This window comes from Balaenoptera acutorostrata, chromosome 5 (assembly GCF_949987535.1).
Source record: "Balaenoptera acutorostrata chromosome 5, mBalAcu1.1, whole genome shotgun sequence".
NCBI lineage: Eukaryota > Metazoa > Chordata > Mammalia > Artiodactyla > Balaenopteridae > Balaenoptera > Balaenoptera acutorostrata.
The window spans coordinates 91,892,090-91,904,127 of record NC_080068.1 but is presented as its reverse complement, the minus strand read 5'-3'; the positions used below and the strand labels follow the sequence as shown (position 1 = coordinate 91,904,127).

Genomic DNA, 12,038 nt, shown 5'->3' with positions numbered 1-12,038 from the left:
ATGAATATGGTAAAGTTGCAGGTTACAAAATTAATGCACAGAAATCTCTTGCATTCCTATACACTAATGATGAAAAATCTGAAAGAGAAATTATGGAAACACTCCCATTTACCACTGCAACAAAAAGAATAAAATACCTAGGAATAAACCTACCTAGGGAGACAAAAGACCTGTATGCAGAAAACTATAAGACACTGATGAAAGAAATTAAAGATGATACAAATAGATGGAGAGATATACCATGTTCTTGGATTGGAAGAATCAACATTGTGAAAATGAGTATACTACCCAAAGCAATCTACAGATTCAATGCAATCCCTATCAAATTACCAATGGCATTTTTTACGGAGCTAGAACAAATCATCTTAAAATTTGTATGGAGACACAAAAGACCCCGAATAGCCAAAGCAGTCTTGAGGCAAAAAAATGGAGCTGGAGGAATCAGACTCCCTGACTTCAGACTATACTACAAAGCTACAGTAATCAAGACAGTATGGTACTGGCACAAAAACAGAAACATAGATCAATGGAACAAGATAGAAAGCCCAGAGATAAACCCATGCACCTATGGTCAACTAATCTATGACAAAGGAGGCAAAGATATACAATGGAGAAAAGACAGTCTCTTCAATAAGTGGTGCTGGGAAAACTGGACAGCTACATGTATAAGAATGAAATTAGAATACTCCCTAACACCATACACAAAAATAAACTCAAAATGGATTAGAGACCTAAATATAAGACTGGACACTATAAAACTCTTAGAGGAAAACATAGGAAGAACACTCTTTGACATAAATCACAGCAAGATCTTTTTTGATCCACCTCCTAGAGTAATGGAAATAAAAACAAAAATAAACAAGTGGGACCTAATGAAACTTCAAAGCTTTTGCACAGCAAAGGAAACCATAAACAAGAGGAAAAGACAACCCTCAGAATGGGAGAAAATATTTGCAAATGAATCAACGGACAAAGGATTAATCTCCAAAATATATAAACAGCTCATTCAGCTCAATAGTAAAGAAACAAACACCCCAATCCAAAAATGGGCAGAAGACCTAAATAGACATTTCTCCAAAGAAGGCATACAGACGGCCACGAAGCACATGAAAAGATGCTCAACATCACTAATTATTAGAGAAATGCAAATCAAAACTACAATGAGGTATCACCTCACTCCTGTTAGAATGGGCATCATCAGAAAATCTACAAACAACAAATGCTGGAGAGGGTGTGGAGAAAAGGGAACCCTCTTGCACTGTTGGTGGGAATGTAAATTGATACAGCCACTATGGAGAACAATATGGAGGTTCCTTAAAAAACGAAAAATAGAATTACCATATGACCCAGCAATCCCACTGCTGGGCATATACCCAGAGAAAACCGTAATTCAAAAAGACACATGCACCCGAATGTTCATTGCAGCACTATTTACAATAGCCAGGTCATGGAAGTAACCAAAATGCCCATCAACAGACGAATGGATAAAGAAGATGTGGTACATATATACAATGGAATATTACTCAGCCATAAAAAGGAACGAAATTGAGTCATTTGTTGAGACGTGGATGGATCTAGAGACTGTCATACAGAGTGAAGTAAGTCAGAAAGAGAAAAACAAATATCGTATATTTATGCATGTATGTGGAACCTAGAAAAATGGTACAGATGAGCCAGTTTGCAGGGTAGAAGTTGAGACACAGATGTAGAGAATGGACATATGGACACCAAGGGGGGAAAACTGCGGTGAGGTGGGAATGGTGGTGTGCTGAATTGGGCGATTGGGATTGACATGTATACACTGATGTGTATAAAACTGATGCCTAATAAGAACCTGCAGTATAAAAAAACAAACAAAACAACTAATACTAAACTTTCATTGGGTCATTTGTATGGAAATATGTTAATATAACTGTTTCAGACATTACATGAAATTTCTAAAAATCTTATATTTGTATTTGTATGGAAATATGTATGGAGATATGTTAATATAAATGTTTCAGACATTACATGAAATTTCTAAAAATCTTATATTTGTATTTGTATGGAAATATGTTAATATAAATGTTTCAGACATTACAGGAAACTTCTAAAAATCTTATATGTTCTGGTATAATGTTATAAGTAATAATCCTAGTTATTACTTTAAAATGTATATCTCAGAAATAACTAATTTTCTTGTCAACTGCATTATTATGAACTTTCATCAAATCTTTAACCATGGTCATTTTTAAGTCTTTTGTCATTTACAGACAGTTCTGGGTGTACTCTGATGATTTTGCAAATATGTTCCTATAAAAGGGTTTCATCTTCAAGAAATTCATGGAAAAGACTCTGACAAGTACAGGTTTCTGGTAACTTGACTGTACTGCTGAACTGAATGAATAAGCATTTTCAGAACTCTAATGAAAAACTGATGAACTCATAAAAGTGCTAACAAAAGATCAAGATGAAAAAAAAATTAATTACATGGGACTGAGTGAACTGATGAGGATGAGTATAATTTTTGTGACTTTCTGTCTGAATTAAAAAAAAAAATCCCACAAGGACTCAGAGGCAAAGAATATACAAATCAATTTTCACTGCAAAGTAAAGGAGCTGTTATAGTGGAGGATTACTGGACTGAATGTCAATATTATGACATAGTATGAGTGTGTTTCATGTTTAGTAATTGCAATCATTGTTGCTTTTGTTGTGGTCATCCATGTACAATGCTTGGTGTCAGTCTATTTATCTCTTGTAAAAATAAAATACAGTGTGTGTGTGTGTGTGTGTGTGTGTGTGTGTGTGTGTGTGTGTGTGTGTGGAAAAAAATAAATAAATAAATAAATACTGGTCCCATTCCGTATTAATTCTCTTTTAATCGGTCTGGGGTGCTGCCTGGGCAGGGGGTTTAAAAACAAACAAACAAACAATACCTCTCTACTGAGCACCCAGGGCTGAGACCCACTGGTTCAGAGATCCACTGGTTCAGAAACTATCGAAGAGGTTCCAGCGATTCGAGACCGCGCCTCCGTGCTCTCGCGAGGAAGTCCGGCTACCGGAAGTGCCCGGAGCGCGCGCGCACGCGCGCGCGCGCGGCGGCAGCTGCAAACGCGCTGGGGGAGAACGGGAGGCAGAGGCCGTCTGGGTCGCGTTGGCTGCCGTGGGGCATCTAGCAGGTGCCGCCACCATCCGGGCTCTGTGCGAAGGGCCGGGGGCGGAGGCGGCGCCGGCGCCGGGCCCGGGCAGGGCGGCCCCGGGGGGCCCCTGCCGGCCTCCGATTAGGGGTGTTTTTGCAGGGCCGCCCCAATGTTGCGTTTCCCGACCTGTTTCCCGTCCTTCCGGGTGGTGGGAGAGAAGCAGCTACCGCAGGAGATCATCTTCCTGGTCTGGTCACCCAAGCGGGATCTCATTGCTCTGGCCAATACGGCGGGCGAGGTGAGTGAGCCGGCGTGCAGCCCCGTGGACACCGAGCCCGGGCCACCTGTGTACCCCGCCCCTTCCTCCAGCCCTGCTGAAAACTTTAAGTGAATCTAAGGGGCCATATATGGGAAAGGTCATTTATACGCATTTTATGGCCAGAACTACAGTTTTCATGCAGCTTAACGCAGTCATACAGTCCTGCATCCCCAAGGCTTTCAGTTATTTGTTAAGTGGGCTTTTTAAAGGCTCATGTGTCACTCATGAGCTAGACATAGTAGTAGGTCCACAGACTCTGCAGTTAGTTTACTTGCAGTTTAGGCAGAAGAAAGATGGGTTATTGTCAGACTTGAGTTGCGAATGTGCGTGTGTATAGCTGCCACGGAGGATGTTTAAGAATCTTTATTCTGTTGTCCAAGTTTTACAGAATGGGTTGGATAGCCATCACTGGATTCCTGATGGAATGTGCATGAGTGTTGTCAGTTAGCATTTCTAGTTCACATTGTATTGCGCTTCATCAAGTGTAACCGGGTTGTAAATTTCTGCTGATAGTTTTTAGTTACTTGGCAGCCATTTTGTAAGGAAACCTTCACCTTGGCTTCTTTACTCTTTTGGCCTTTTGGCAGGTTTCCTGATAGTTACCTGGCCAGGTGAGAGTTGTGTGGTGTGCAGCCAACCTTGGAAACTAGGTGGTAAAGAGAACTTAGCAGTCAGCGAAACTTAGCAGCCTGCAAAACTGTGTTGACTGTCATGACCTCATTGCCAGGGTATTGATATCTGCTTTCTCAAGGCCCTCTATGAAATCTTCTAGCCTCCCTCCACTGCCAGGGTGTTTTGAAACGCTGTCCTGGCCCTAAGAGGAGTGCAGGTAGTACAGCCACAACAGTAGGAGAGAAGGGAGAGAATAGGAGCATCACTGTGATCAGATGGATAGATGCAATCAACTGTGGGCATTTGTTGCTTCTGTTTTCTCAGTGAAGAAGAAGGGGCGCTGTTTAGGAGTGAGGATGGAGAAGAAAATATTGGAATTTTGAGGAGAAAAGAGAGGTACAAAAAAGCTGACAAGTGGACTGGTGAAACTTGGTAGGATTGTTCGTCAGTATTAAGAGCCACATGAGGTTAGTGATTTTGTAGTGAAACTAGTGAGCATGGTTGTATGTCCCTTCTGTTCAGCTGTATGGGTGCAGGCATGGTTGGGTTTAACCAGAGTTGTTGTGACTAACTGTGACAAAGCAAGAGAGATGCAAGGGGGTTGAAGTTATATGTAAGAGGAATGATTGTAATGATGAACTTTGGATTATAACCCGATTAAGTAGGGAAGTGAGGTCACCTGTCGGGTGAGGGACAAGGAGTTGGTCAGTGGTAGAGTCAATGGCTTGTATGTCTTGGTGAGGTTGAAGAATTGAAGTTGGGTATCTGGGATGAGCAGGAGAGATACAGGTGGTGATGGAAAGTGGGAGGTTTGCAACTGAAGATTATGGCAGCATTTGTAGTTGTTGGTAATGACAAGGTCACAGGCATGACCCTGGGAGTGACTGAGGTGAGGTAGAGGATGTGATCATTGAAGAAGAGGTAGGTGAGCACCAAAAAGCCGGGACATTGTATCTCTTGAAATCACCAAGAATGGTGATGAGTAGTGTTGGAAAGCATGAGTGAGCCACACAGGAGTCCAAATCTCCCAGGAATGGGGGGGGGGGGCGGGGGGGATGGCCTAGGAGTCTATAGGTGACTGCAGTTAAGAGGGATAGCAGGCGGTATGGTCTGATTGCATATGATTCAAAGTTAGAGGATTTTAGAGAAGAGAAGAAAAACCAGCCAGAAATGGCATCAAGGAGGAAATCTACTTTATCTCCTAGCCCAGTAGTAGTACAGGGGACATGGTGTGCAAAATGGCCACCACCTGAGAATCCTGTAGGGAAGCAGTGTCCTCAGGTGAGAAGTACATTTCAGGGAAGACAGTGAAGATACAGGGGATCTTGATACCTGATCATGAATTCCAGAGGGCACAGAGGAAGGGTTTCAGAAGTAAGGAAAGTCAGAGATGGGCTCAGAAAAGAGCACTGGGTCTCGGGGATGAGTGATTCCTTGGGAGTCCTGGCTTCCCTGTAACCAAGAGTGAAGGAAGGATGCTATGAGATAAGGCAGGGAGTGGTAAAGCTGTGAGTGCAGGGAACTAAGAAGGTGTGTGTGTGGGGGGGGAAATCTTCAGGAGCACATGCAGTTCGAGGCCTTTTCTTCTTTATTTCTACCAGTTGTATAGAGGATAGAGTAGGGACAGTTTTACTTTTGAAGCACAAGGAGCTCCAGGGGATCATCTTGATCCTCCAAGGTGGGAATATACCCGGTGGAAATGGAAATTTAGAATGACTAAGTGACTTGTCTGAGATCCTTGGCCAGTAAGTGACACAGCTGAAATTGTCTGATTCCAAGTTTAGTGTTACTTGATCTTATACAGCTGCCTTTCTAGTTCTGTTTGTGTCCTTTATTGCTTTTTTCGTTATCTTCTTGGACAGCCTTATTCCTTTCTAAAAGATAAGTCTCTTATTGACATGAAAGTTAGGAAATGTATAGGGTACAGGGTTAAGTTAGACCTTGTTTCACCCATTTCTTTGAAAATACCTTAAGTTCATTCAGACACTTTTGTCTTCGAATTTCTTCTGATAGCTAAATATTATACTTGACATGATTTTTAAAAAATTTTATAGTGGGGATCTAGGTATATTTTATTTTTGGAAACGGATTTTTTTATTATTTGCTATTATACCTGTTTTGTCTCAGGTTTTACTTCATCGACTTGCAAGTTTTCATCGAGTTTGGAGTTTTCCACCAAATGAAAATACAGGAAAGGAAGTGACCTGTCTTGCTTGGAGACCAGATGGCAAACGTAATGATAGTATTGTAAAAAATACATTTTTGTTTTTCAGAAGGAGTATTCTGTAAAGAGAACTTATTTCCAGAAAGAATTTATTCTTATTATATACTAGAATTCTAAATTTGGGAACTTTGTTTTTTCAAATGCTTTAAAGTGTTTTCATAGAACTCAGATTACTTCTACCATCTTGTTTCTTGGCAAAGATATCTCTAAAATGAAATCTGACTTCTTGGCAAAGATAAGGCTGAAAAGAAATTTGATGGGAATATACAAAGTACTTTGGTTTTGTTCTTCCGCTATTGTGTTGTCCTGCACTGTTTGCCCTAAGCTTCATTTGTCACTCACTAGTCAGTTCAGTGCCATCTTGGCCCTTTTCTCCCCAGAATGTGTTTTAGCATTAAATGTGTGGCTCATAAATATTCTCTCTGCACATTTGCTTGCCTCACCGGAAGGACTGTCAGTTCTGACCCGCTTCCTTCAACTTCTGTGTGATCTGACTCCTCTTGGTGCCCTGTGTGTTGTAGCTTGCTGCATTGCAGCTCTGAGGACTGAACTCTCCTCTTCCATGTGTTGTTACAAGGACAGTCATTGTTTGAGCTGTTGTACATGTCCAGTCAGCACAGGAAAATGCTACAAATCATACAGCTTAAAGTTCATCTGTATCATTGGTGCTTAAAAAAAAAAAAAAAAGAATTGTTTCTGTAAAATGATATGTACTCCTCATTGCTTACTTTTTTTCTAGATAAATATAAGTATGTAAAAATGCCCTGAAAGCCTATCACTTTAAAGATAACAACTATTTTTGTCTGTACTCATTTTGCTCCATTCTTGTTTCATCTTTTACGTAAAAACAAAGTATGTGTAAAATTAGAGAACTTTTGTAAGTAATAATTTGAGATCTTGCACTATTCATCCAAAAATGCCACGATCTCAAAAATCAGGAAAGTCAGTGTGTGTGAAAATGTATTTAAGTAGATGATATTTTTATCATTAAAAAATGTCTTGTGATTTTCGACAGTAAAATAGGGTTTTTTTTGGTAATGATTATTTCGAGATTGCTTTAAATCGTTTTGAAGAAGAGGAGACTTGGATTGCCTCACATCTAGCAAAGCTGCATGTATTGGTATACAGTGAAACTCACAGCCCTCTATTTAGAAATTCTTCAATTTGATATGTTAGGAAGATGTTAATGACTTATGTAGAGAAACTATACTAGGTAATTCAGCCACAGTGAAAGGAAGAAGACCCATCAGTATTTGATGGCCCTGTTCATTAAGGGTTAGAAATAAAAAAGAGGAACAAAAAACCTTCCAAGAACCAAGCAGGTGGAATCACTTTTCAGCTTTTAGGTGGGGACCAATATGTCTTGGTGATAACGATATTATTGTTTATTTGTTGATGCCTGTTCTGTATTTTCTGCTTGGCATCAAGGTTCCTGTCTAGAGGCTCTGATATGTAAGATGTTAAGAACAGTGCATGAGAAAGTAGTAGATTGCTCATGAAAGTTTGAGCATTTGAAAATAAGCGTAGGTGTAACAGCATAACTATATGCAAAGATATCTTTTAGTTTTTTAGTTATTTAAAGCAAGGATTTGGCCTTAAATCATTTCTATGATTATGATGTATTTAAAATAGTAAAATTGGGGAAGCAATGAAATACCCATTTTTCTCAAATATTATACTAACTTATTCTGATTATTTCTTCTTTAGTTTTGGCCTTTGCTCTTGCTGACACCAAGAAAATCATTTTGTGTGATGTAGAAAAACCTGAAAGCTTGCACTCTTTTTCTGTGGAGGCTCCAGTTTCTTGTATGCATTGGATGGAAGTGACCGTCGAGAGCAGGTTGAGTAATAAAAAAAGAAAAACCCCAGTAGTCACAGTAGGATGTTTTTGAAATTCTCATTTTTTAAAAGTGGAAACTTAGGAGTATCTGGGTGTTGAGTATGTGTACATTGCATTTAACTTTTTGTTTTAAGCTTATCAAGATGCAATTTTTTTAATGCTCTGTTGGGTTTTTTTTCTCTTGAAAAAATCTCTTTTCTTATTGGAGCAGTAATGCCTCAATGGCCAAGATTTTTCTTTTCAGTTATTTTTAACAGTTTATATCGATGACTTATACATTCAAGGAATATTAATTAAAATTATTGATTAGCAAATTGAGGCTCTGTTTTCCTTTTCACCATATATTTCACCTGGAGCTTTGTGTTTTTGTGTCTCAGTAAATATTCTTCAAAAAGTGCTGAATTGAGCATTCTGTTTTGATGCTGAATGGGTTCTTTCTGTGTTCATGGTCCCTATAGTTTCCTTGTTTTGTGAAAATAATTTTGCCTTGGTCTGTGAAGTCAAGTACTACGCCAGGTTTGCAGTAAAGATGGCTTAAAGGACCAATGGGCTTAGTGAATACTGAAAATAGAAGTTTCTTTTTTGAGGAAATACGATAATTTTCTTTCCATTCTAGTTAAGTTTTAAGTTAATATCAAATGAATTTGTAAATCCTGATTATTAATTGACAAATTTCCTAAGGAAGGGACTGTAAAGCATTAGATAACAAGGTCTAGCCTGGGGTTTGAAATTCACTGTAGATAAAACAGTGATTAATCCATCATCAAATAATCAAAGATTGTAAATGGTCATGTGAATTCATAGACGATTAGAGGAACGGAATATACCATGTCATTTCTATCCCAGTCCAGTAACCTACTAAGTGTATTCCTAACACACTTTCCATTAAGAGTTCAGAAATATTATGTGGAGATTCCAGGGTCTCTCAGGACACTGCTTTTTCACCTTCTTACTCATTTATTTCCAGCCATATTCAGAGGTAGGACTGAAAAAAAGGGGGGGGTGGATAAATAAGACTGTTTCAAAATACGTGGTGTCATCTTATGTACCTGCTGGGTTTTTACATCTTCACATGTATGTAAGCCATAGAAGCCATCATTACATTATATAATAATTGCAGTGTTCTTTACAGTTACTCTTGGAACTCATATGTTCAGTGTTGGTTCTTAGAGGAGAGTTAAGTCAGTCTGTATCTGGTGCTGATAATGAATACATTTGAATGCATTTCATATACTGAGAAAATTGTTTATAAATATTTGTTCCTCTACATGTAAAGTGGGTAGGCTGATTTTTTTCCCCAGAAATAAAGTTATAAGTAAATGAAGAAATTCCAACTTTTCTATTTCTTGTTTGTGATTGTTATAGTGACTGTTTTACAGTGGTGAACTGTGTGTGGCATCTGTTTACTTGGTAATGTGTAAAATTAATGTATAAAATTGTATAAAATTGGGCATTTAAAAAAATAGTATTTTTTAATGGAAAGAAAAGTAGAATCTTTGTTTTTATAATGCTTGTTTTTGTTTCGTTTTCACCTTTTTAGTGTTCTAACGTCCTTTTATAATTCTGAGGATGAATCAAATCTTCTCTTACCTAAACTTCCTACACTGCCAAAAAAGTAAGTATCAGAGTTTAATTTCATTGGAATTAATCTTGCAGATTTCTTTCCTTTCCTTTTAACACTATGACAATTTTCTCATGTGTTTTAAAAAATGCATTTCTGTTTTTTTTCTAGTTATAGCAACACCTCAAAAATATTTAGGTAAGATATGCCTTTTTTCTTTTCAAGTAAGATAATCTTTTATTATTTGAAAGATACAGTTAAAGATAACCCAATTTATTTTTATATTTTAGTGAAGAAAATTCTGATGAAATTATTAAGCTTTTGGGAGACGTCAGGTAAATCTTGCAGATATCTTAAATATTTAACAAGTCTTATTTTCTTAAATTTGATATTTGATATTTGAAGCAGTTTTTAGACTAAAGTTCCAAGGACAGTGTCCTTATTTGTCATGTTATTTCATTGCTGACAAATACCTCTGAATAATAAACAGACAATATCTATTATTTACTCGTTTGTATTCTATGATACTTGGTTGTGTCAAGTTTAATATTAAGATGTACTTTTATTTTAAAAAGTAAAGAAAGGTGGAAGTGCTGGAGTTTCTAAAATTTAAATTTAAATTTTCAAGTTCTTTAAGCTCACTTAATGCATTTAGCATCAGAGCCATGATAAAACTGTTGGCGCTTTATATTAACTGGAAAAGAGAAGATTTTGTTATTGAGAGTATACAAATATAATCATCATTAAAATAATATATTCTTATTTTACTGTAAACTGATGTTTTTTAGGCTGGATGAAATTTATGTTGTTCCTTTGAAAGAAAGGAGTAAGCCCAATGTGATTGAGTCTTGGTGAATTTGTTGGGGGATTCAGCTCCCCTACAAGGAAGCTGGAACATGCAGATTATGTGAGGGCAGGAGCACATCTTGGTTTAAGAACTCGCTCCTCTCTGTTGTCCTCAGCTTGTTGCATTATTTTTAATTAGGCTCAATATTCTTGTCCTTGGAGGAAGCTCTGCATTTATTGAGCTTTATGCTTATGGAATGTTCAAAATTGCTCGAGTCACTGGGGTAAGTTTTTCTTTAAAATCTTCCTTTTTGTTTCTCTTAGAATATAGCAGCTGACTGATTTATGGAAAAAGAATAAAACATTACTTTTTTTCTTAATTTCAGTTATTGGAATTATTTGTTCTTAAATGTTAAAAGGATAATTTTCCTACTAAGAATAGTGATATGATGTCTGTGAAGATCAGGGGAATTAGTGGAATTAGTCAAAATTGTTTTTCTTAACAGAAAGATTGGTATGATACACTGGGTTATGATTTGATGTTTTTCTAGCCTTGTGGCGTTTAAGAGCTACACTTTGTGATTGGAATTTGATAAACGTCATCAGAAGCAATCTTATGCTCAGTCTCGGTCTTCTCCGTATCTTTTTCTTCTTATTCTTATAGTTCCCTAAAAGGGTAGAAAATGTTATAGGCTCTGTGGGAATGTTAGTTCTCCAACACTTGGGCCCCTTGTTGGGGGTGTGTGTGTGTGTCCTTGCAACTAAGAGGACACATGCCTTCATGTGCCACGTGTGTGGCAAGAGCCAGGCATGTGTTTCTGCTTTTTAGAGCTCTGAATATTTGCCTCCTATACTGTAAGCAGATGCAGTCTAGCAATAACACTAAATATAATGGAGACTTGACTGTTTTACAGATTGTTGGTACTTGTCTTGCATTATGTCTATCAAGTGATTTGAAATCACTGTCAGTGGTCACAGAAGTTTCCACCAGTGGTGCCCCAGAAGTTTCATACTTTCAGGTGAGTACTGGAACCTAACAGCAGCAGAGGGTAAATATATATTTTTAAAGGTTTTATAGTTTTTTATTATCCATTTCACTGGATTCTAATGGTCATTAAAACAGAACAAAGCAAAAAAATCGACTTGGAGCTTCTAAGACTTATATATAGAGTCTTACTGGTGAATACCTTACTATTCCAATGACACAGCATAATTAATATGGTCTATTAATGACCATATCAACTCGTTGCTATACCAGTTCCATCGTTGTACCAAGTGTTTCCTTTGGATTCTGACCCTAATAATAATAAAAGCTAATATTTATTAATTGTTTAATATGTGCCCAGTACTGAGTGATTCAGTATAGTTCATTTGAATCCTCACAATAACCTTATAGGTAGGTACCATTATTATCCCCATTTTATAGTTGAATAAATGGGCACACAAACTGTAATTTGCTTGGTGAGCATTGGAAAGTGATACTGCACAGTCTGGCTCCAGAGTTGGTGCTCTTAACTAACACACTGCCTCTTGTGTAAGATGACTACTTAATGTTGGGAAAAACCTTTTTCATT

General features: G+C 37.7%; 1 protein-coding gene across 1 annotated transcript in view; it reads left to right on the top strand.

Moving 5' to 3' along the window:
- The first annotated feature begins 3,074 nt into the window (after positions 1 to 3,074).
- Positions 3,075 to 12,038, top strand: part of ANAPC4 (anaphase promoting complex subunit 4) — a 41,642-nt gene continuing 32,678 nt past the window's right edge. Inside the window, exons 1-9 of the mRNA XM_057547207.1 lie at positions 3,075 to 3,161; positions 3,282 to 3,420; positions 6,181 to 6,286; positions 7,985 to 8,117; positions 9,658 to 9,732; positions 9,850 to 9,876; positions 9,969 to 10,013; positions 10,664 to 10,748; positions 11,379 to 11,483. Of these exons, the coding sequence (XP_057403190.1) occupies positions 3,292 to 3,420; positions 6,181 to 6,286; positions 7,985 to 8,117; positions 9,658 to 9,732; positions 9,850 to 9,876; positions 9,969 to 10,013; positions 10,664 to 10,748; positions 11,379 to 11,483 (705 nt within the window). The 5' untranslated portion in view covers positions 3,075 to 3,161; positions 3,282 to 3,291. The remainder of the gene's footprint in view (positions 3,162 to 3,281; positions 3,421 to 6,180; positions 6,287 to 7,984; positions 8,118 to 9,657; positions 9,733 to 9,849; positions 9,877 to 9,968; positions 10,014 to 10,663; positions 10,749 to 11,378; positions 11,484 to 12,038) is intronic.